Source organism: Eurosta solidaginis, chromosome 2 (genome assembly GCF_040869045.1).
Source record: "Eurosta solidaginis isolate ZX-2024a chromosome 2, ASM4086904v1, whole genome shotgun sequence".
NCBI classification, from domain to species: domain Eukaryota; kingdom Metazoa; phylum Arthropoda; class Insecta; order Diptera; family Tephritidae; genus Eurosta; species Eurosta solidaginis.
The window spans coordinates 190230616-190257895 of NC_090320.1; the positions used below are offsets into that span (position 1 = coordinate 190230616).

Here is a 27280-nt window from a genome sequence, read left to right on the forward strand (position 1 = left end):
TTTTTCCGAACTTAATTTTTTTTTAAATAATGACATAGCTTGTATGCAAGCGACTGCCATAGTAGTAGACATGTATATGAATATTAAGAACAAAGTTTAAAGCTAAAAAAATTTCCTTTGAAATATAATCTAAGAGAAGATGGACACGAGGCGTAGCTTCATAGACGCTTATTAGGCACAGCATAAGCAATCTTGAGGTGTAGAGAGATCTTAGCTGCATGCCATATTTTGCAGGCGTCTACAAAGCTACGCCTCGTATGTATCGTGCCTAAGTTCAACTTTTTAGGAGATATAACATTTTTAATTAATATTGATAAATAACACTTAAATCAAATACGCTTAAGGGGACTTTTGCGTCGTTTTGGCACTTGCGTTGCGTCTACATCTGACTTTGAACACCCGTGCTTTAATTGCTTCAATCCATAAGAAACATAATTTTGTATTCACGTCTATTTCGTGATCGATCAGTGGAGACGGCGGAACATATCCTCCTGGAATGGAACGCAATCCGATGAAGGCACAACATACCTATGTTCGCAGTGCAATTCTCAAAAAATTTTCGATCTATCTGTGGCAGGGAAACTTTTAACGTGCTTTATCAAGTGACACTTTATTTGACAAATCACTGAACGATTTCTTTCAAATAAATTGCTTGTTAGCGTTAACCGAAGATGGTGAAAACGGCCCCTGGAATTATTATCTTCCTTATATAGCGAGAATGTTAAGATATAATGCATAGGTATAAAATACTTGCATGCATAAAATCATTTTTATTATACAAAAGTAGTATGACATTGAGATTTTAGTTCTGCTATTTTTAACACAGAGTTATTTTTCAACATAAATTAAGAAGAAGTAAAAAACATGATTAATGACTACATTTATACGTGTTTCATTTATTTTCTTTGAGGAATAAATCGTAAAAATAAAAATCATGTTATTATTATGTATATGAGAAGCCGATAGATAAAATGAGTAATAGAATGAACATTGGTTTATATATTATGTTTTTGAAATGAAAATCTCCTGCTAAAAAAATAATAGAGTGAACATTGGTTTGTATTTTACATCTTTTAAATGAAAATCTCCTGCTAAAAAAGGAGCAAAACCGAAGTACATTTTTTCATTTTCGTACTTAACTACAGTCCTTTTTGTGATTCAGGATTTCGGGAAAATTTTAAAAAACTCCGAACATCAATTCCTTCATTACACTTCATTCGAGTGTCTTTTTTCACGGCCTTCGAGTGCATTTCATTGTTCATTGTTTACTATATAATTTGGCAGCTTAAATTGAGGTTATGTTGGGAATGGAGTGGAAGGCAGTGAAATAGGCAGTCGAATGACGTATAATGAAGGAATGGTGTTCCGAGTTTTTTCAATGTTAAAAAAAAAATAATGAACGCTTTAATATAAATAAAAATATTATTTTAATAACAAAAAAACGGTGTTGGATTTTATATAAGGTGCCACGATGTTGATTAGTATGGGTAGAGGGGGTCCTAAAAATCACCAAAATGGAATCCGCAGCTCTAGGAAACTCTTAGTTTATGAAATATAAGCTTTTTAATTTCCAAATTTAGTAAAATTTCAATTTAAGTCCTGCACTTAAAATTTGGGGTGCACATGTCGGTAGCGGTATCAAAAGATGCATATTTGCGGCAAGATTCAGAATCCGAAAGCAGAAACTATATTTTTTATCTCGATACTATTGTCGCTTTTTTCGTTGTTGCAATTAAACAAACGAAAACAAATGAAGGTGGTGAATAGTGTTACCAGCTCCGCAACAATATCTTTTTATCTTGGTAGAACATTATAAAGTGGTGGCACATCGACATAAATGCAAACAAACATACCCTATCAATGTATTTTGATTTTGTAAAACTCTTTGACGGGTTTGTTTGGAGGTGAGCTTTTATGTTAGTTTTCTTGTTGTCGGTGTCGGATCGGTTAAGGGTAATTTTTTTAAAGGTGTTCTACGCAGAATTACTGTGCATGGCGTAGCCGGTGTTGGATCGGCTAAGGGTTGTTTCTTTAAAGTGCGGTCGAAGGCCGCCTACGCAGAAGGGTGTACTACGCAGAAGGACATCACCGTGGCGGTAGTCACGGTTATACCACACACCCGGACTTGGCTGGCGTAGCCCAGGGTTATTTTTTATAAGCGCGGCCGAAGGCCGCCTATGCAGAAAGGTGTTCTACGCAGAATTACAGTGCATGGCCACCAAAAAAAGAGTTTTTCAAATTTTTGGTAAATAAAGACTAAAAGATTTAACGATATATATACATCAGATAAAATGTGTTTTTATAAGTTATTTTTCGATTTTTTAATTTTTGAAATCCATCCACTGGTTTCGGAAACATTTTGATTTGAAAAATTCATAATTTCGCGTTTTGACATGGAATTACCCCCAAACCTTTCATTTGCACCAAAATAGAAATATACCGTTGGAATCAGCATAAAAATCTCTATAAAGTCCGATTTATTATTTTTTTTTTTACAATTGTATGTATTCTGCACTTAAGCCCCTTTTTATAAATTCTTATCATAAAAAATTTTAATATTTACTTAAAAATCTCGCGTTCCGGTAAATTAAATACATTAATTTCAAATTATTCAGGGAATTACAAAAAAAAATACATTGATACTAGCCGTGTTTTCTTATACACGCGTATACGTTTATGTTTGCGCGTGAAAAAAAACGCCTATCCTCGCTTAGATAATGCTTAGGAGACCCATCTAGCGGTAGTGGTTAAATAACTATCTACAGCCACTACTTGCCGTTTATTTACCAACACAGCTGATAGTCGATAAACGAATATCGATACAAAATAAGTTACTGAATAACGAAATCGTTATAGTTATCGATTCGCAACTAAAGCGATGGCAAATGTCGTAAAAAGTGTTAGTGAATTCCACTACAGGTCTACAAGTAGGATATGTAGCAGCACGCACATACACAGCCACGCTCACCTGATAAAATGCTTGTTCTTGTTCGTTTTTTTTGTGGATGCTATTCGGCACTGTTGTACTTCTTAGGTCCAAGAAAAGTGTAGTAACTGTCAACGAAAACTGCCTAAAATTTTTATCGTAAAATTACAAAGAAATATACTAATTTACTTTCAAACGGGCACTTAATTACATCTCTCTTTAAAATCGATATGTTTTGGACACTTTTAATTAACAAATTGTGATACTTTATTACAGGGGACGATTGCTAAAACACGACCAAAACCGTCGGGGGAGGTATTAATAGACGCGGTTTTGCCTCGCTTCCAAGAATTCGAATACTTTTTCGCCTTTGGACTATTGATAACAGTACAAAATGCGTCTTTTCATTTCTCTTTCCACATTTTTGGACGGCTTAGTGCAGTCGACCGCGGATTCAAACTGTTTTTCGCGTAGAACCTTTGAACGGGTAGAAAAACTTAGCACCTGTGTTTGTATTCTTAATACTAGAATAACTACGCGTCCTCAGATACCCCAATTCAAGACTTTTGTATAATTTTCTGTTGGACCCATATAGGTGCACTACATTTTCATCCTAAATTCGTTCAAAAAAAATTACCATCACAGCAACCCATATCTGATATTCCGGTCCTTTTTTTGTTTCCCTGTGTTGCTTTCCACGACAGCAACCCCGGTAATTTTGACACTTCGTTCAGTGTCAAACGCATGTTCCACGCAGGTTTCACTGAGTTCCACAAAAGTGTCCGAAGTGTCAAACGGCAGTATCTTAGAAAGAGAAAGGAATTGTTTCCTTCTCATACATATCATACTTGTAAACCTGAATTGCCTCCCATTTATCCATGCTGTGTTGTCACTTTATGCAAACGTGTTTTTTGGAAAAAGAATTAAATAATTAATTAAATACAGTCGGAAAAATAAACACAAATACCAGATGAAAATGTATAGAAGACATTTATAAACATCTCGCCCAAAAAAAAAGAAGCGACTACCTCACAGTTTACATCGAGTAAATGCCTAAAAAATAACGAGTGACGGCTCTTATTATATTTATCCTCTTTGCTTATATACTCCATAGTGTACAAGTATATAGGTACACTATGATATACTCTATATACATAAATTCGTAAGGATTATCTCACTTTAAAATTTTAGCTAAATAATCTAAAGTTTTCTTTTGAAACCATGGTTCAACTATACATGGTTGGCTCATCTGTAAAGCAACAAAATATATCTGTTCAAATTGTCAAAATCTGTGTATTGATGTTGGTGCGAATGTTATGGAATGGAAAAATAAAACTTAGCAGTTTTTGTATGTTTAAGTAAAATGCAGGCATGCTTAACCAACGAACCGATATCATTTCGTTACGATAATCAACGTTAATAAACGAAAAAAAGTCATTTCGAAACGATGTGAATGACGAATGACTTTGTTTCGTTTATTAACGTTAATTATCGTAACGAAATCAAAGAGGATAAATACAATAAGAGGCGTCACTCGTTATATTTTTGGCATTTACTCGATGTATACTGAGAGGTAGTCGCTACTTTTTTTTTGGGCGAGATGTTTATAAATGTCTTCTATACATTTTCGTGGGGTATTTGTGTTTATTTTTCGACTGTATTTAATTAATTTATTTAATTCTCTTTCCAAAAATCACAGTTGGACAAGGGGCCTACACGGCATGGATAAATGCGAGACAATTAAAAATGTCCCTCTCAGAAAACATTCGGCATCAATTTTTTCAATTTCCAACGAGATACTCGCCACAAAATAACGAGTGACGGCTCTTATTGTATTTATCCTCTTTGACGAAATGATATCGGTTCGTTGTTTGGGAAAATTTTAGAATAGAACCCCCCGATTTCGGGAAAAAACTTGGTATCAAATGAAAGAGGGAGTTCTCCCGAGCACAAATATATATATTTTAAAGTGCGCAAACTTATAATTTAAAAGTTATTTGTTGTTAAAGTTTGCAAATTTAGCAAATTTCTATAGCACTTTAAATTACAATTTACATATCTTTCAAAACCTTAATCCACATACATATATATATAAATTGGCAACGATAAACTTAAATTGCATTTTTGTATATTTCACATTTCATTTTTGCATTGTTTTTACTTATTATAAATGTTTTTATTAAATCAATTGGGCTTTTGTAGATACATGCACATTTATATATATATATTTTATTGATGACATTAGGGGGACTCATGATAGCATATAAACTTATAAGGTGTAAAATTATATCCATTTACACACGCGGTTATATGAACGCACCTAGTAATACTCTTGATAAACTTGATTGTTTTTCAGCTGTATTATTTCCAAAAAAATTTTTTTGATTGTTATACAAATTAAAAAAATACCAAGATTAAGTGTAAAATCAAAACTAAAACGCCTTTACTTGCTGATGTTGGAGATTTTTGATGAAAATGCCGTCTGTAATGTCTGCAAGGTTGCATTCCTTTGAGTTTACCACGTTTACACAATGAAATGTGCGCGTAAATTTATACAAATTGTGTAAATGATTTTTCATACAAAATTTGACAGCTCCTGCGTAAACTAGATAAATTTATACGTTTACACACTTTATAAGGCATTTATACGGTTACATGAGTCCCCCTATTACAAAGCTGTGCTGCCACATAAACAAAAAAAAAAGTTAGAAAAGTTAAAGATATATATACATCAGATGAAAGGTATTTTTATAAGTTATTTTTCGATTCTGCACTTGTTCCGTTTTTTAGATGTGGCAGCACAGATTTGTAATGTCATAAAATATATATACGTATACACATATAAAAGTTGTATAGAAATTTGCAAACTTTAACAACAAATAACTTTTAAATTATAAGTTTGCGCACTTTAAGATATATATATTTGTGATCGGGAGAACCCCTCTTTCATTTGATACCAAGTTAAACCCCGAAATCGGGGGGTGCTAAACTAAATCGCGGCCAATGGTTTACATGGTATTGTGATTAAGGAAAGAATAAACCGAATAAATTTGAGTGTCAAGATTGAAATCGAATGTGATCCAGGAAAACAGGTCAATTCAGTGCCTCTAACTTAACTAGCAATTTTATGAAGCGTCAAAACGTTCGTACTTTATCGCTGGTTGTATGTACATTCACATATTTGCTCATTGGTGCGGCAGTCTTCGATTCCCTAGAGTCGCGTACCGAAGCGAAGCGTTGGGAATTCTTACAAGGTAAACAACAATTTGCCTTTCACGTATTATTATTCTTCACGGCATTTATAATTGTTATGCCGACAGTGGACATTCGTGGCTCGTGGATCTGTAGGCTGATAATTATAAGATTATTCTTTTGAAGTTCTATCCTGCTCTTGGCGTGGCTCTGTCTGCAGATCCTATTAAGCTTCCTTTAGGGAAACCTGTTTAGAGAATGGAGTTGGTAACCTATTTAGGGAATGGAGCGCGTTTTGGACCCGTGATCGGCTATACAAAAAACGGAAGTTAAAAATTTCAAGTCTGTGAAGAGATATTTGCAAAAGAAATTGAAACAATCCATGGGATTTTGCATGGATTCAATTTTGAAAGGCGTTCGGTTTTTTTTTCGGTTTTTGGTTTACATCTTTTGATCGACTCATAATTTTTGTATTTCGTTTTGGGATTTGCGGCGGCAAAATTCTAGTCGAGGGGTCGATTGCTAATACGCTACCAAAAATATCGGGAGAGGTGTACGCTTATTGACCTGACAACAATAATCCAAAGGCGGAAAAAAATTTTGTATATCTGTCCGGAGATATTTGCAGTTGAAGTTGGCGATTTTCATGTGGTTGTAATGTTATTGTTTGCGGCACCGAAATGCGTATTTTGACAACCCTCCCGATATTGGATATGAACGTGTATTCGTTAAAATCTTTATGTTGTTGTAGCAATGTTTCGCCCCACCTAATAGCTGCGACCGATCACAAATTGTCATCAATATCCTCTAACGGGAGTCCAAGGAAACTTGCTATTCGACAGGGGTGGACCATAATGAAAGAGGTGTCAGAGGCGTTGGTTCCACATTACAATTAAAGAGATGGTTGGTGTCATGTGTGGACACATTGCAAGCGGGGCATACATTTTGTATGTCGAGGTTGATTCTGGATAGGTAAGAGTTTAACCTGTTACAGTATCCAGATCGAAGTTGAGCTAGAGTGACTCGCGTTTCCCTGGGGAGCGTGCGTTCCGCTTCCGCAAGTTTTGGGTGCTATTCTTCGAGTACTGGATTCACCAGGCAATTCCTGGCATAAAGGTCCGCGCCTGTTCGTGGAGTTCACTGAGGACCTGCTTGTGTTTTTTTGCTTCATACGGCTGAGTTCTCACGTGCCGTATTTCCTCAAAATGCTTACGGAGATGACTCCTTAAGCCCCTAGGCGGTGCAGGCTCATAAATCAGATGTCTGTTGGGATGCTCAGGTTTCTGGGTATTCAACAGGAACTGTTTGGTCAGCATCTCGTTTCTCTCCCTGATGGGGAGTATTCTCGCCTCATTATGTAGATGGTATTCTGGGGACACAAGAAGACATCCCGTGGCGGTTCTGAGAGCAGTGTTTTGGCAGGCCTGTAGCTACTTTCAGTGTGTAGTTTTTAGGCTTGGTGACCATATAGGGGACGCGTAGCATGCAATCGGCCGGCCAATTGCTTTGTAAGTGGTAATGAGCGTTTCTTTGTCTTTTCCCCAAGCACTGCCAGCAAGAGATTTGAGGATTTTATTACGGCTCAGGATTGCGACTGCATGCTCACCAAAATGTAGACCCTGATCAAAAGTCACACCCAAGATTTTGGGGTGTGGGACAGTCGGCAGCGTAGTGCCATCGACGTGGATGTTCAAAATGGTCGACATTTGGGATGTCCATGTTGTGACTAGGGTCGCGGTCCTAAACCCCCCATTTAGGAAATTGGTAAGAGCCACTTATTGCGTTTTGGTTCGAAACTGAGATTTTGTAAATACATAAATAGGAATAGTTGTTGAATCTATTTGGTATTTTAGTCGCCTCTTACGACAGAATTGTATAGAAAAGGTAGTAATTGTTAAAAAACCACTATTTTTTCCACAGTGCTGGTAATTCACAGTATAAGTCGAAAAACTCGCACCAAAAGCGTTTATTTTCCATTGTATTTATAATATATACATATATTTTAGTTGCAAGACCAGCTCAACTCATTGCAGCACTGCAATATTCATTTTTCAACTAGTGCAACAATTGAAACATGTGTTCTAATTGTATAAAAAATTATTATGTATTATTGAATTTGTGTGAATTCCTGTTACAAGCTAGAGATGGTCCTTACGCCTTCGATATTAACATTTTTAAGCAACAATTACTGATGTTATACTATCAGAAACCACAGGTAAACTGTGTAACATTCACCACACACGAAGAAAAAAGCATGTGCAATATTTGCAGATATGCGTAGATATCAAAATCGCTTTGATTTTAGCGCAGTTCTCTGCGCAAATAGCGCAATCAGTGCACACGCCGAGCAAATTGGTAATTGGCACAAGGATACCTGAGCCGTGTAATTGGCGTATTTGCCAAATCCCTGCCGAGGGGCGACCCTGCTTAGAAAAAAAAAACTTCGAATTGAAAAAACTTGTTTCTGAACTTTTGATGTTGCTTTGTCTGGGACTTGAACCCGGAGTCGTCGGTGTGGTAGGCGGGACACGCTGCAACCACTATATCTCCACAATAAATATGATTTTTTCCTAAATTCGTCCTACCCTAAGCTAATAACAAACATTGTACCCTCACTAGAACTGAAGTTGGTCGCCGATACCAATATTGCCGCAGATCGTCTACTGTGAAATTGTTTACACCTTAGAGATATAGTTTGGCCGTGGTCCCAAATTTTCAACTTGGTTATTTAAGTATCCATATATAAGATATTATGCATACTATGTTCATCTGGCTAACAAATTGTATGTTGTTCTATATTTAATTTATTCAACCTTAATCAAATCGTTAACAATATTGGCAAATGTAGCGGTGAAGAACAATTTTGTTAAAAAGTACAATGTCACCGCCGAAGACTACCGCATGATGGAAATAGTGATTATCGAGAACAAACCGCACAAAGCTGGACCTCAGTGGAAATTCGCCGGTGCATTTTATTTTGCCACTGTGGTTCTGGCCATGATCGGATATGGGCATTCAACGCCAGTAACAATTGGCGGTAAAGCCTTTTGTATGGCATATGCAATGGTAGGTATCGGTTTCTTGTCATTTGTGTTTATTATTACTCTGTGCAACAAAATTTCATTTCATCTTTTAGGGAAAATTTCAAAGGAGATATTTAAGTTCATATACATAGTGAAAATTATCTCCGAGAATTTATTTTGAAGTCACATTTTTTTTTTTTTTTTTTGATTTGATGCGAATGGCTTTGGTGCATTGACCATATTGTTAGATCAGTCATGTTATTGTATTTTCGATAGTCTGGTCCAATCTCAAAAGTCAATATTTTACGTCAAAGTCGTAAAATGGAACTTACACTTATATGACACTACTTTATTTTGTCTTGGATTCCAAGCTAGAAAAACTAACGAAACTTGAAAATACAAAAATAATTTCTACGATGAGAAAGCGAGACCACTATTCCCCCAAAATTAGTGATTTTGACATGTTTACATACTTACGCTGGTACTGAAAGCGAAAATACAGAGAAAATAAAGTAGTGTCATATAGGTATTACAAAACAATGCAAATAACACGGGAAATTTATTTCGGTCTATGATTGTTCACTTTTTTTTCACAAGAAAGTTGATTTTAGTTGTGTTTTTATGCACAAAATTTTCAAACTAAAAACAAAATTATCATTTGTCAGAAAAAATGGCCGAATGTCAAACTGGCTCGTTTGTTTTTAACATTGTTCATACAAGTGGCTAATGTTTGAAAACTGGCTTAAATCATTTGCTCAACAGTATTTTTCAAACATTTTTGTAGACGACGATCATAAATCGGATTATTTGGCCCATTCAATGAATTAAAGCAGAGCCGGCCACACAAATACTAAAACAATTGCATACGTGTGTGTAAAAATTGAGTGACAACTCCCCACAGTGTGCTAAAAGAAAATGTGGATTGTGAAGTTTGAAATTAAAAAGGACTTTGGTTATTTGATTTCAAGCTAATCCTAACTATATTTACTTATATTCGTATAAATAAGAACGCGGAGGTGTTGTTGTTGTTGTTGTAGCAATGCTCGCCCCACCTAATAGCCGCGACCGATCACAAATTGTCATCAATATCCTCTAACGGGAGTCCAAGGAAACTTGCCGTTTCAACAGGGGTGGACCATAAGGAAAGGGGTGTTAGAGGCGTTGGTTCCACATTACAATTGAAGAGATGGTTGGTGTCATGTGGGGACACGTTGCAAGCGGGGCATACATTTTGTATGTCGGGGTTGATTCTGGATAGGTAAGAGTTTAACCTGTTACAGTATCCAGAACGAAGTTGAGCAAGAGTGACACGCGTTTCCCTGGGTAGTATGCGTTCCTCTTCCGCAAGTTTTGGATAATTTTCGTTAAGCACTGGATTCACCGGGCAATTCCCGGCATAAAGGTCCGATGCCTGTTTATGGAGTTCACCAAGCACCTGCTTGTGTTTTTTCACTTCATACGGCTGGGTTCTCAGGTGCCGTATTTCCTCAAAATGCTTACGGAGATGACTCCTTAAGCCCCTAGGCGGTGCTGGTTCATCAATCAGATGTATATTGGGATGCCCAGGTTTCTGGGTATTCAACAGGAACTGTTTGGTCAGCATCTCATTTCCCTCCCTGATGGGGAGTATTCTCGCCTCATTATGCAGATGGTGTTCTGGGGACATAAGAAGACAGCCCGTGGCGATTCTGAGAGCAGTATTTTGGCAGGCCTGTAGTTTCTTCCAGTGGGTGATTTTTTGGCTTGGCGACCATATGGGTGACGCGTAGCACGTAATCGGCTGGCTAATTGCTTTGTATGTAGTCATGAGCGTTTCTCTATCTTTTCCCCAAGTACTGCCAGCGAGGGATTTGAGGATTTTGTTACGGCTCTGAATTATCGGAACAATTGCGGCTGCGTGCTCACCAAAATTTAAACCCTGATCAAACGTCACACCCAAGATTTTGGGGTGTAGGACAGTCGGTAGCCCATCCGTAGTGCCATCGACGTGGATGTTCAAAATGGTCGAAATTTGGGGCGTCCATGTTGTAAATAAGGTCGCGGAAGATTTAGTCGGTGATAGCAGAGGTCGAGCTAGCCAGATACTTTTATAAAAGAAGGTATGATGTTTCTTCAATGCAAAATTTACTTTAAAATATTCACTTTTTCATTAAGAAAGAATTATAAAACAAAGTAAATGTAAAGATAGAAATATATATTTTCAAAACATAAAGTTATTCAATAAAAAAAAATTTATAAAAATTAATGAAACTAAGTAGAACGTGTAAAATTTTACTTACATTAAATTGTCAATAGCCGTGTTTTTTAACACGCGTATATCCGTTTACGCTTAAACTTTATATTGACTGCTAAGAGACAAACTATAAATACACCTCTGAAATTGCTGCGCATAAATTTTGTCCTACTAAATTTCAATACGCATTATACTCAGATGTAACTGAAATATGTGTCTTTGTTTCACCCTGTACACTAATTCTATGTATTATATGTGTGTCCACAATTCATCGCAACTGATTCAGCTATATGTTATACCCTATGGCCATCAGAGCGTTGCGTCTCCGCTTTTCGGTACACCCTGTTGCTGTAGCTAGTTGTTTTACCACAGCCGCTAGATGGGTCTCCTAAGCATTATCTAAGCGAAGATAGGCGTTTTTTAACACGCGCAAACGAAACGTATACGCGCGTGTTAAAAAACACGGCTAATATTTATTAATAATTAATAATTAATATTTAAATTGTCAATATTAATATGTATGTTCAAAGGGAACTTAATAATACTAACTAAAACGTTTTAAAAGTCCCTTTAACATTTCAGCTTGTTGTTTTTATTATGTGCCCAAAAAGTAGCATGGACTTTTCATTTTGCATTCAATGTTGATTTTAGTGAGTGACAAGCGAAAGCAAACGATCGTGATTGCACATCGTTAGTGTCTGTGTGAAAATACGAACTCAAATTCCACAATGTGCAACTTTTGGCCGGCTTTGAATTAAAGCGGCATCACCGATTACGAGGCTTTTCTCTATTTTATATCAATATGTGGCGTGTTGCCATGTTTTTTTTATTCCGATATGTTCACTATAGTTGTTCCTTTAGTTTCAATATGAAAATTTTCTCTATTTTATTGTATATGTGCATTTTTTTTCTAATATGTGGCGTGTTGCCATGTGTTTTTTGTTCCGTTATGTTCACTTAAACTAGTTCCGTTAGTTCGTTTTTTTTTTTTACTTTTTATGCAAAAGCTTTCCCTAAAAATGAATATTAGTATGTGGTCTGATTTTCTGTATACACATTTAATAGAAAAGCTGATTTGAAACACAAATGAGCAATTCATGGCACTTCAATTTATGAGGTGGGTTTGGTCAAAGGCTGAGGTATGCTCAAGTCAATCCAGAGTCGGATGGAGGACCCACTTCCCCCACCTAAATAAATACACTGTGAATTAGTGTTTTGATTTCGAACACACACACACGCGGCTCTCGGGCTAAAATATCCACAACCTTGAATCCAGGGGAGAGAGAGAGAGAGATGTTCACTAGGTAGTGTCGCTGACAATATAGTGTAATCCAAGGACGACGGCTCTCCACAGAGAGAGGGAGATAGAGTGCTAGCTTAGCGGTGGCTGAGATGGTGAAGACGACGGTGGCTCTCGCTAAGGGGTGCTAACGGCGGTAGTAATGACGGCGGTAGTTAGGATCACGCCCGAAGAGAGAGTACTGAGTGACGGTTGCTCTCACCAAATAGCTTTGACGACGGTGGTGGCTAGACTTCGGGATGGGATGTCCGAGGATCGGGATCGTGGGGATGTACCTACGGCGAAGTGTCTATTAGTATGAGGCTAACTAACTACAATATATTGGCTCGGGTATTCGGCTAGGGTAGTAGGGGAGTTTGTCCCGCCGCAGGCGTTGGGAAGTGTTCCCCTCTTACCTGAGCCTTGTATCCGTGCATTACCCTTCCTCTGAGTAATAGGGGGGTGAGTCCCGTCTTACTCAGAGGAGATGATAACACAATATTAGGGTTGCCCAATAGGCCGCGGGGGGGAAGTACCATCGGCAGAACCGACCTTGTAACTTTACGCAACGTTGTGGCATTCATAAAGTCAGCGAAATGTCCGCAGCACTTAGCCAACGTTACATTATTAGAACAAATGGTGGGCAAGTTACCACAAGCTTGACAATTCGACTGGGCAAAACAGGCATCGGCCATACAGCCATATGCGACCATAGAAGACTTTTCGAAGTGGCTTAGTGAACTAGTACGTATCGTTTGTTTGATGCCTTCAGTGAGCGCAGTGAGTTCGAAGGTAAGTACTTCACAAGTCAACCCTTGTCGAGTGATGCATATTGAACAGGCAATGGAATGTTATAAGTGCAGGGGCAACCATGCAATATTTCAGTGCTAAACATTTAAGAAAATGACTGTGCAAGAACGATGGCAATTAATAAAAGAGCAACAGTTATGCTTCACCTTCCTGCGCAAAGGCATCGCACGGTCAAATGTCGGTCAAAGAAGAAGTGTAATGTAAACGGCTGCCAAAGATATCACAGCCCATTATTGCATAGTGAAGAACTTCAAACTCAGACAGTACGGCAAGCTACACCAACAATTGAAACAGTACAACCTATGTTAAATTGCCGCTCAACTTAAAGCACATGCGGGCAATTATTTAAGATAATACCAATCAACATATATTGGCCAAATGGTAAACGCGAGGTGTCAACAACGTTTGATGAAGGATCCTGAATATTAATAATGGAAGAAAGGGTTGCAAGAGAAATTGGGGCCAAAGGTAAAGCTCACCCACTAACGCTTCAGGGGTATAACGACAAAGTAGTCACCGAGCGTTCGCTAAAATTAAACGTTGAAATAGAAAACCGCCTAGACAAAACCAAATATGTTTTGAGAGACGTTTTTACCGTAAAAGATCTAAACTTGCCTGAGCAGTTGTTGAAAAAAGAAGATTTTCCACATTTGAAACACTTGCCACTTATAAATTATTTTGCTTCAAAGCCGGTATTGCTAATTGGGTTGAAACACGCGTATCTAGGCGCCATGTCTACAGTCGTTAAAGCTGGCATTGATAGTCCGATGGCAATCAAAACCACACTAGGATGGATCGCTTACGGTCCGATTCAATCACCTTCAACAGTCAGTCAAGTTTTACTTGTCAAAGAAGATCAAAAACTACATGCTCTAGTCGAAGAGTATTTCGCAACCGACAGCTTTGGCACCAATTCAGCACCCATCAAACTAGAATCGGAAGACGAAAAACTAGCGCGTTCAATTCTGGAGCGAACCACTAGAAGAGTCGATGAGAGGTTCGAATGTGGATTACTATGGAAAACGTATCCACTGAATTTGCCTTGTAGCAGGGCAATGGCTGAAAGATGCCTAATGTCAGTCGAGAGACAAATTAAATGTAACAAAAAAATCGGTGAGCGATATAAGAAAGAGATGGAAAAATACGTAGAGAAAGGTTATGCCAGAAAACCAAGTGGCGACGAGATCGGTCGAACACATCCGCTCCCTACTTGCCCCACTTTGCGGTCCATAATCCAAATTGAGAATCTTTTTTGATGCCGCCGCCACAGTAGAAAACATATCGCTGAACTCAGCTCTTTTAAAAGGGCCCAATCAAGCACAGACGTTGCTAAGGGTGCTACTTGAATTTCGCCAGGGCCGAATAGGAGTGTCCGCCGACATACGTGAAATGTTTTCACAAATAAAGATACGCGCATCCGATCAGTATGCCCAACACTATTTGTGGCGAGATGGTGATGCCACTAAACCAATTGAAGAATATTGTAACGAATTTACTGCAATTCCCCTTATTTGCAATCTTCTGCTAACGTTTGAATCACTAAACTGTTGAATAAATAACTCCAATATTGAATAATGGAAAAATGGCCTTTATTAAAGTACTTCACAATAAATAATACTACTATTGCTCGCCAGATAGCGTCTTAATTAAAACTTATTCTAGCGCCTCTATCTGTCGCTCCCTTTTATTTCTTTGATTTCCTCGTTCGCATCTTCTAGGCGCTTCCATTTCCAGAAACTACTAGTTGGCCATCAGCTATCAAATTTCTCAGCTGTAACTACAATTGCACGATTTTATAGTTTCTCTCATTGCATACTTTCGGGAGTATCTCAGATATATGCATGTGGTTGTGCGTTGCTTCTCAGTTGCGTATACGTATATATGTGTAGACATAATGATTGATTCGTTTATGTAGATACAAGTGACTGTCTGCTTTATTGTTGTTGTGACTTTATTTACTTAGCATCAGACTAGGGATGTGAGTATCACTTAGTGTCACTCATATTCGTCACAATATGTTATGACTTCGTTAATATTTGGTGCTGTATGTTCACCGTGCATTGCCGAATACATAAAAAATAAAAACGCCGAAGACTACCAAGCCCGTTTCCCTGATGCCGCATCAACAATAATCAACAAGCATTACTTCGATGATTTAGTTGCCAGTTTCGACACGCCACAGCAAACCATACAGATTAGCCAGGACATTGTTCATGTCAACCAGAAAGCGGGGTTTGAATTGCGGAACTTTATTTCCAATTGCATAGAGGTTGAAGAAGCCATGAACAAAACGTCGTCAACTATCAGAGAAACAGTCAACATAGAACGCAACGATTCTGACGAATTCTGGAACACGAAAGATGACGCGTTCAAATTTCATACAAAATTCCATCATATTCCCACGGATGTACTTGACGGAACGCGTGCACCGACGAAGATGGAACTGCTACGAATAGTGATGGCAGTTTTTTATCCTTTTGGTATGTTGTGTGATTACTTAATTTTTACTAAACTTCTAATTCAGGAGACCTGGAAACGTGAGATCGCTTGTGATGAAGAAATGCCACCGGATCTACGCAGTAAATGGTTTCGTTTGTGGCAAGAATTCCGTAATGTGAAACAGTTTAAAATCCAACGTTGTTACTGCCCACTTATCGCCAAGGGGGGCCAAGTAGAGGTGCACATATGCGTAGATGCAAGTCAAGTCGCATTCGCAGCAGTTGGGTATGCACGCGTGGTGCACTGTAACGAAATAAATATCAGCTACATAATTGGCAAAACTCGTACGTCACCATTAAAGCTGCTATCCATGCCTAGGGTGGAGCTTCAGGCCACCGTGTTGGGGAACGAATATTAAAGTTGATTCGCGAATGCCACACATTTGCTGCCGCCAGGGTAACGTTATGGAGTGACTCCCAAACCGTTTTGCAGTGGCTTAACTCTTCGAAAAGAAAGTACAAAGTATTTTTCGCCCATCGTATCGCCGAAGTCCTTGGCGCCCGTCAAGAACACCGAACTTCGACAGAAACAGCTGTTGGGTGAGGGGTCCGGCAGTTTTGAATTTCGACGAAAAGTATTGGCCAAACAAAATTGCTAATTCACCAGCCGTGCTACCGGAGGAAGTTAAGTCTCATTGTTTACTACTCGTCAAACCTAGCAACATATTCATCGAATTCGCTAAATACAATTCATTTACAAAACTAAAACGTACGATAGCATGGGTCATAAGAGCAAAAGCTTTATTTCGTCAGAAACAGAATGCACCATCACGTCAGCCATCAGTGCTCACAGTCGCCGAGTTGGAGCAAGCCGAACACATCGTTCATTTAACCGTACAACGAGAATGGTATTCGAATGAAATTGCAGATCTGTCAGCGTCACGTAAGTTGTCGAAACAAGGCTCAATATATAAATTATCACCCGTTTTAGACAAAAGCGGAATATTACGACTCAGTGGGCGCTTCGATGAAGCATCGTATCTGCCATTTGAAGCGCAACGCCCAATTATATTGCCGCCAAAGCACATTGTATAAGCCTTGATTGTGCAACATCACCACGAGCAGAATTACCACCAAAACTTCGCTATAACCGTTAACGCTGTGCGCCAAAAATATTGGATACCAAATTTGAAATCGCTCTTAAAAACCATACAACGTAAATGCCTCATATGTAAAATTGATAAGGCCAAGCCGAGTTCCCGGATGATGGGCCAGCTACCAATCGACCGAATTACTCCGTTTGTACGTCCGTTCACATATACTGGCGTGGACCTGTTCGGCCCATTTAACGTTTCCATCGGGAGACGTCGCGAGAAAAGGTGGGCAGTCATATTCACATGCCTGAAGATTCGAGCGGCACATATTGAGCTGGCTGAAAACCTATCGACCGACGCATTCATTTTATGCCTACGAAACTTTATTAACCGTAGAGGTACCAACGGCATCAATTTCTTTGGCACTCAAAAGGAGCTAAAGGCTGGTGAATATTTGCTTGACACGGATCGTATCCATACTGAAGCCGCAAAGCGTAACATAGAATGGATTTTAAACTTCCCAACGAACCCCATCTCAGGCGGTTGTTGGAAAAGACTTATACGAATCGGCAAAGCGCTTTTGGGTAAAACACTTCGAGATTGGCTCCGAAGGTCGACACACTACAAAGCGTGCTGATAGAAGCCGAAAACGTTATCAACTCTCGGCCACTCACTGATGTACCTGTGTCACACGAAGACGACGAGCCGCTCACACCCAATCACTTTTTAATAGGATGTGTGAACTCCACACAGATACCACACCCCGTCGATGAACACATATGTTTGCGCAAGCAGTGGAGAATAGCGCAAAATTTGAAAGACCGCCTATGGAAGCGCTGGACGACTGAATACTTGCCTCAACTCATACAGCGCACCAAGTGGCACGAGAAGACATCCCCTTTGCAAGTAAATGATCTCGTTATAATATGTGATCCGATACAACTACGAAGCCAGTGGCAGAGGAGGCGGGTTATTAAGGTCTACCCTACTGATGACGGTCAAGTACGAGTTGCCGAAGTAAAGACAAGCGGAGGCATATTGAAGCGACCAGCAACGCGCCTAGCTCGACGGTTGGTTAGTGAATCCGGGGTGATTCACGGGGGGAGGAGTGTTGAGTCACCCTGCGTTGAAGTGACATTTCATATTTACTTTGCGTTTCTTGCATTGCACACAACTTTGTAACTACGTTATTATGGAAATTTCGAGAAAACGTCATTTCAATTTCCAACCGGAAAACAGCTTTCTTTTGGATCGTAGACTTGGAAGCGAGAAGACGTGCCAATGCAATTGTGAAACAACGCAAACCAAATTAAACCAAACCACTACAAACACAAGCCGACCCACAAGTCAAGTCAACATAATTTAATAACTATTCAAATCATTATATTAGTTTATATACTTTCGTTAATTTAATAAATATATTTATACAAAACATAAAACATCTTAACAATCAGTTTTTTTGTGTTTTCCAAAATGTTATTTATATATATAAAAAGTGGGCGGATGATAACCACCGATTTCGCTCATTTTCAATACCAATCTATTCTGGGTCCAGATAAGCTCGTGTATCAAATTTGGTTAAGATATCTAATATTTACTTAAGTTATCGTGTTAACGGACAAACGAACGGACGGACGGACATGGCTCAATAAAATTTTTTTTCGACACTGATGATTTTGATATATGGAAGTCTATATCTATCTCGATTCCTTTATACCTGTACAATAGGGCGGGTCGATTTAAAAATCGCTCATTGCTCTGTGAAAATCGTATTCTAGGGATCAAATTAAGAAACTTTGCCGAAGGAACCATACCTCTAAACCGAACTCATCTGCCTTGCAGATGCCGTTCGGAATCGTAATAAAATATGTAACACGAAGCAAATTGGAAGAGAAGTCTTAATCTTCTTTGAGGTAAATGGCGTCAAGTATTTGTTGTGGCATTCAACGTTTTGTGGAGAGATTAATTAGATAGAACTTTAAATAGAACTTATGTACTTTGTACTGCCATATCTCTACTGATTGTTGTTGTTGTAAAAGTGCCGCCATTTTCAGGATATCACTGAGGACTTTTTTGTGTTCTTCTTCTACATACGGCTTGAATATCAGGTGCCGTATTTCCTGATAATGCTTGCGGAGATGACTTCTTAAAATCCTGGGGAGTTGAGTCCTTTAATTAGATGTTTATTGGGATGCCTAGGTTTTTGTGTATTCAACAGAAACTGTTTGTTTAGGTACAATTTCACAGTAGAACGAAAAAGCTGTATTGCAAGACAAGTTAAAATGTATTGAAATTTTATGGAGTTAGCAGATTTTCATAATTTTGTTGGAGCTAGTGATTCTGGACAATAAACACATATTTTTACCACCATATGCAGAAATCATGATCCATTCCCCCATTATCAATAGTTAGGTTTAATTTAAATCGTTGACGATCTCAAGTTATGGTGTTAATGGACTGAACTTTGTTGATCTTAAACATGTAGACCATCGGCATTTGGTAAAGTATCGATACTTTACTCAGTATTTGGAAAAAAGCATCGACTACGAAATACTCAAGTATTTTTGAAAAAGTATCGATACTACTTACTCAGTACTCGTATCGTTCTATCACTAGCCGTTAAGTGTATTTAGCATCTATTTAATTCGGTTTTATTGAAACTGCGTTGCAGTTGTTGATGAAATGTATTGCGAAATAGTTTCATATGAATGATTAAGCATAAGTTGATATTTTTGGTTACGAAAATTTATTGCCCATAACTCTCTCAGTTATCTTATCATAAATATCTTCACAGATAATATTTTTTGTTGCACAGGGTTATTTGTTACATATATGTACGTAGAAATACCCACTAACTTTGTAGATACATGTATGCACGTAAATATGAATGTATGTATACTTATAATGTATGGCGCTTAGTCATAGTCAAAATAAAATAGGTTTTAAATTTAGTTGCAGCTTTTTGACATCATTCTCTATGAGCTATCTGTCAAAAAAGATGCAACTAAATTTAAAACCTATTTTATTTTGACTAAGTCTATGCGCTTATATATGGGGTATTCCATCCCATTTCGACCAATTTTGAATCCGACCCCTTTAGAATTGGCTGAAAGTTTTTCTTCTTTTTCTAGCTTACGAAAGACGTTTTTCAGAATTTTTTCAAATTTTTTCATCCAACTCAAAAAAAATTTTGAATTTAAAAAAAAACACCGTTTTTGTTTTCAAAATGCTATAACTTTTTCAAAAATTTACCGTTTGGGATCTTTTTTTTTAAATTTGTTTTTAAATGTACTGGTAATCTACGATTAAAATAACCAGGATTAATGACTGACACAGTAAACATTACATAACAGTAAACATTACAATAATATATAAAGAAAAGAATACTTAAAAATCATTTTCTTACATTTTTTTGTTATATAAATAAAATTGATAAAAAATATTTTTATTTTAGAAATTTTTTTTTTCAATTGGATAAAAAAAAATATCAAAAAAAATGGGCCCACTCCGGGATTAGTGGGGATGGTTGCAGAATTGACTGAAGTTTTTTATGAGAAAAAAAAAATGGCGAAATTCGAAAAATCTCAAAAAAACTGAAAAATTAAAAAAAGAAAACTTTAAACATTTTTTTGTATTTTTTCCGAAAAGTGCATTAAAAAAAAAAAAGATCCCAAACGGTAAATTTTTGAAAAAGTTATAGCATTTTGAAAACAAAAACGGTGTTTTTTTTTTAAATTCATAACTTTTTTTGAGTTGGATGAAAAAATTTGAAAAAATTCTGAAAAACGTCTTTCGTAAGCTAGAAAAAGAAGAAAAACTTTCAGCCGATTCTAAAGTGGTCGGGTTCAAAATTGATCGAAATGGGATGGAATACCCCATATATAAAATTCAAATTATGAATGTATGTAGGTATAGATCGGGTTGCGTCCTAAAGGGATCGACCGATCACAACCAAATTTGCACCACGCACTAGAAACCTTCCAATCCAAGAATGGTCGCAGGCTAAAAATAATTTCGATATATAAAAGGGGCGTGGCACCCCCCATACAAATGGAATCTTTTGTACTGCATAACTCTGAAGGTATTAATATTAGAACATTGAAATTTAGTAAGGGGTTATATGAAGTCAATCCCTAATACCACCAAGAAAATATAGGGTGAGGGAGGAGGGGGCGTGGCACCCTCCATACAAATGGAATATATCGTCGCCCGCTTGCAGGAACATGAATGTGCCAAAATGAAAATGTTGGGACATCGTTTCAAAGTTTATTGCTCCCTTAAAATTAGAAGTATTAGTTTTTAATGTAAAAATTATCAATAAATTATAATCACAATATGTTCTTTCAACTGAGATAACTGTTCTCGTGTGCTCGTATCCCTTTTATTCTCCGAAATTTAGCACATTAAATTTTCTGGCACAACAAAAGTTTTAAAATTTGATCTAATTTTTTGTTAACACAGCCATACCAAAAAATTCAAAGTAGTCGGATGGCGTAATGCGGCTCATGTTTTCTGTGCCTTTTTATGCGCTGAGTCCGAATACGCTTTAAGAATTGGCCCAACTGGTCATAGTATGGCCTTAACTTCAAAAGGCGTAAAAAAGCCTGCAGGCCAATTCCGTTGGCGGATTCGGGTTCAGGGCATCACAATACTTGGGAAAACATCCGTGGCTGTTACTCATAGAAAGAACATATGAAGGGCTTAGAACCAAAAGGAGCTAAGTAACATCGACGTTGAATTGAGATAATTAAGGTTAATGTAAATTACTTATTATAAATTCTTGGTAAATGAGTTTGAAATGTTTCCTGTCTAAATGAATGCAGGTTAGTCAACTAATTCAAAGGATGTTTACTGCAGATGGAAAATAACTGTAAATTTCCAAAAATTATTGCAAAAATTTCCAAAAATTATTGCAATAAAATTTCGAACGTTGATTGCTCGGCCAAAAGAACATGTAGAATTTTTTTCGAGTATGCAGTCTTGTAGCCCGTTTAATTTTAGTATAATAAAGTGCTAAACTTAAGTTCGTAGGATGTCTCCCTGATTTTTGGCAATTTTTTTTCTGGACCTAACCGCACTTAGACCCTTTTGGCTCCAAAAATTGTTGCAATAAAATTTCGAACGTTGATTGCTCGGCCAAAAGAACATGCGGAATTTTTTCAAGTATGCAGTTTTGTAGCTCGTTTAATTTTAGTATAATAAAGTGCTAAACTTAAGTTCGTAGGAAGTCTCGCTGATTTTTGGCAATTTTTTTTCTGGATCCAAGCGCACTTAGACCCTTTTGGCTCCAAAAATTGTTGCAATAAAATTTCGAACGTTGATTGCTCGGCCAAAAGAACATGCAGAATTTTTTCAAGTATGCAGTTTTGTACCCCTTTTAATTTTAGTATAATAAAGTGCTAAACTTAAGTTCGTAGGATGTCTCGCTGATTTTTGGCAATTTTTTTTCTGGATCCAAGCGCACTTAGACCCTTTTGGCTCCAAAAATTGTTGCAATAAAATTTGGAACGTTGATTTCTTCGGCCAAAATAACAAATTTTCGCGAATTTGGCATACATGAGGCATAGTGACGTTATATTAAGTATTTACAGAAAATATACAACATAAAATACAACATACGTGTAAGCCTGCTTTTACATTAGTCAAGTATTGAACCCAAGTCTGCGGCACAGACGAGAGAGGGGAGAGGCTTCTTCACCTCTTTCAATTCAGCGAGACTTCCTACGAACTTAAGTTTAGCACTTTATTATACTAAAATTAAACGGGCTACAAAACTGCATACTTGAAAAAATTCAGCATGTTCTTTTGGCCGAGCAATTAAATTTTATTGCTTGGAGGAGCGCACTTAGATCCTTTTGGCTCCAATCATTAATGCAATAAAATTTAGTACGTTTTTGGCCTGGCAAATATATGGGCACTAAAATGTCCAAAATGGCTTGGATCGCATTGTCAACAAATATACACTATATTAAATATACAAATATGGGTATAACTCAATTTAAAACAAGTAAGAACGGGACTGTCTTCGGCTGTGCCGAAGACTTCATACCTTTCATGAATGGGGCTGAACAATAATCTTATCCCATTCGTAATCTCCGAATAATCGGATGTATAAGATAAGAAATATATAGTGAACAGATCTACATACCTAAACGATTTTTAAGATAAATATAAAATAAAAAATAGGTAGGTACTTTGTGTGAGGATGCAAAGTTTCAGGTTTTTTTGTGGTCTGCGTGTAAAAACTATGACTACGAATCACGTATTTCAACAATATATGACGTAAACTTAACTATTTGATGAATTTTTATGAATTTTGAAGCTTCTAGCCGTAAAAAAGGGGCAAAAAAATACAGTTTATATGGGGTATATAATATATGTACCACCGATCTCTATGATTTTTTCAGACAAAAATATATGCTATATACGTAAGCATTTGGTGAAATTTGAAGCTTCTAGCTGTTAAAATGGGGCAGAAATTGCGCAAAGTTTTTTATCTGAACAATCGGTTGTATGAGATATATACTATATATACCACCGATCTCAATGATATTTTCAGACAACAATATATACTATACACGTAACCATTTGGTGAAATTTGAAATTTCTAGCTGTTAAAATGGGGAAGAAATTGCGCAAAGTTTCTTATCTGAACAATCGGTTGGATGAGATTATATATACCACCGGTCTCTATGATTTTTTCAGACAACAATATATGCTATACACCTAAACATTTGGTGAAATTTGAAAATATCTAAACGATTTTTAAGATAAATATAAAATAAAAAATAGGTAGGTACTTTGTGTGAGGATGCAAAGCTTCAGGCTTTTTGTGGTCGGAATGTAAAAACTATGACTACGAATCCCGTATTTCAAAAATATATGACGTAAACGTAACTATTTGATGAAATTTGATGAATTTTGAAGCTTCTATCCGTAAAAAAGGGGCAAAAATGACAGTTTATATGAAGTATATAATATATATATACCACGGATCTCTATGATTTTTTCAGACAAAAATATATGCTATATACGTAAGCATTTGGTGACATTTGAAGCTTCTAGCTGTTAAAATGGGGAAGAAATTGCGCAAAGTTTCTTATCTGAACAATCGGTTGTATGAGATATATACTATGTATACCACCGATCTCAATTATTTTTTCAGATATCAACATATGCTATACACGTAAGCATTTGGTGAAATTTGAAGTTTCTAGCTGTTAAAATGGGGCCGAAATCGCAAAAAAAATATATATATACTATATATATACTATATATACCATCATATACATATATATTATATATATCACCGATCTCTATTTTGACTCTTTTTTTGACACAACAATATATACTATATACGTAAACAATCGGTGAAATTTGAAGCTTATAGCTGTTAAAATGGGTTAGAAATTGCGAAAAGTTTCTTATCTGAACAATCGGTTGTATGAGATATATACTATATATACAACCGAGCTCTATGATTTTTTCAGACAACAATATATGCCATATACGTAAGCATTCGGTGAAATTTGAAGCTCCTACCTGTTAAAATGGGGCTAAAATTGCGAAAATATATATATATATATATTATATATATATACTATATATACCACCGATCTGTATGATTTCTTCAGACAACAATATATGCTATATACGTAAGCATTCGTTGAAATTTGAAGCCTCTAGCTCTTAAAATAGGGCAGCAATTACGAAAAGTTTCTTATCTGAACAATCGGTTGTGGGGGATATATACTATATATACGACCGATCTCATAAATTTTTTCAGGCAACAATATGTGCAATATACGAAAGTATATGGTGAAGTTTGAAGCTTCAATCTGTTAAATTGAGTAAGATATTACAAAAATCCTCTTTCTGAAAAATCGGTTGTATGGAGGATATATGCTATAGTGGTCCGATCCGGCCGGTTCCGACAAATGTCTAATCGGACACCCAAATACACCCGCTCACCAAATTTTGTCAAGATATCTCAAACATTGAGGGACTAGTTTGCATACAAACAGACAGACGGACAGACGGACATGGCTAAATCAACTCAGCTCTTCAACCTGATTATTTCGGTATACTTAATGGTGGGTCTATCTGTTTTCCTTTAAGGACTTACAATTTTGGGTTTCGTGACGAAATTAATATACCATTTCATTTTCATGAAAGGTATAAAAATAGGTAGGTACTTTGTGTGAGGATGCAAAGCTTCAGGCTTTTTGTGGTCTGAATGTAAAAACTATGACTACGAATCACGTATTTCAAAAATATATGACGTAAACGTAACTATTTGATGAAATTTGATGAATTTTGAAGCTTCTATCCGTAAAAAAGGGGCGAAAATGACAGTTTATATGAAGTATATAATATATATACCACGGATCAAAATAATAGACAAAATAATAAGATAATAAGACAAAAATATATGCTATATTGCGCAAAGTTTCTTATCTGAACAATCGGTTGTATGAGATATATACTATATATACCACCGATCTCAATGATTTTTTCAGACAAGAATATATACTATACACATAAGCATTTGGTGAAATTTGAAGCTTCTAGCTGTTAAAATGGGGAAGAAATTGCGCAAAGTTTCTTATCTAAACAATCGGTTGTATGAGATATATACTATGTATACCACCGATCTCAATTATTTTTTCAGACATCAACATATGCTATACACGTAAGCATTTGGTGAAATTTGAAGCTTCTAGCTGTTAAAATGGGGCCGAAATCGCAAAAAAATTATATATATACTATATATATACTATATATACCATCATATATATATTATATATATCACCGATCTCTATTTTGACTCTTTTTTTGACACAACAATATATACTATATACGTAAACAATCGGTGAAATTTGAAGCTTATAGCTGTTAAAATGGGGTAGAAATTGCGAAAAGTTTCTTATCTGAACAATCGGTTGTATGAGATATATACTATATATACAACCGATCTCTATGATTTTTCAGACAACAATATATGCCATATACGTAAGCATTCGGTGAAGCTCCTAGCTGTTAAAATGGGGCTAAAATTGCGAAAATATATATATATATTATATATATATACTATATATACCACCGATCTGTATGATTTTTTCAAACAACAATATATGCTATATACGTAAGCATTCGTTGAAATTTGAAGCCTCTAGCTCTTAAAATAGGGCAGCAATTACGAAAAGTTTCTTATCTGAACAATCGGTTGTGGGGGATATATACTATATATACGACCGATCTCATCAATTTTTTCAGGCAACAATATGTGCAATATACGAAAGTATATGGTGAAGTTTGAAGCTTCAATCTGTTAAATTGAGTAAGATATTACAAAAATCCTCTTTTTCTGAAAAATCGGTTGTATGGAGGATATATGCTATAGTGGTCCGATCCGGCCGGTTCCGACAAATGTCTAATCGGACACCCAAATACACCCGCTCACCAAATTTTGTCAAGACGAACAGACGGACATGGCTAAATCAACTCAGCTCTTCAACCTGATTATTTCGGTATACTTAATGGTGGGTCTATCTGTTTTCCTTTAAGGACTTACAATTTTGGGTTTCGTGACGAAATTAATATACCATTTCATTTTCATGAAAGGTATAAAAAGAAATGTCACTTAGGTCCTTTTGGTTCTGAGCCCTTCATATGTAAATGAAAAAAGTTACACATTAAATTAAATTTCATGTTTTTATATAATATATTATTGCAAACTTAGAACTAGTTCTCATTTTCGGAATCGGAATCTTCTGAAATGTTGGGTTCGGGTAAAGCGTCGCTGTTGCCCTTTAGATTTTTATAAAAATAATGATATTCTTTTAGTATGACCAGTTTTTCGCACATTTTTCTCAAGTCTATTAGTTTTGCCTCGGCGATAGGCAACGGCTTCGAATAAACCGGTTTGCCTTCAATTAAACAACGACGACCTTTTTTTCGGATAGCGTTGTTATAGCACAGGAATTATCAGCAAAGTAGTGCCGAACATCATTTTTTTAATTAATATAGAAATAATTAAATATTTAAAATAATTAAAATTATTAGTAAATATGAGTACGAATGTGTGCTATTCTTACTTTTTTTCAAAAATCACAGAACGAACCCGCAAAAAAGTTAACAAGAACTTATATAAATATTTAGAAGTAGCATACCTACTTCAAATTTATTTATAGAGGTTCAAGTATATACATACATATATAGGAAGGCTTATAAAAGTGTCAAAATAATAAAAAATTATGTGTACAGTAAAGACATTTTTCTTTTA

General features: G+C 36.5%; 1 protein-coding gene across 1 annotated transcript in view; it reads left to right on the forward strand.

Moving 5' to 3' along the window:
• The first annotated feature begins 5743 nt into the window (after positions 1-5743).
• Task7 (TWIK-related acid-sensitive K[+] channel 7) overlaps positions 5744-27280 on the forward strand; it is a 78384-nt gene continuing 56847 nt past the window's right edge. The window contains exons 1-2 of the mRNA XM_067766648.1: positions 5744-6180; positions 8967-9184. Coding sequence (XP_067622749.1) covers positions 6054-6180; positions 8967-9184 — 345 coding nt within the window. The 5' untranslated portion in view covers positions 5744-6053. The remainder of the gene's footprint in view (positions 6181-8966; positions 9185-27280) is intronic.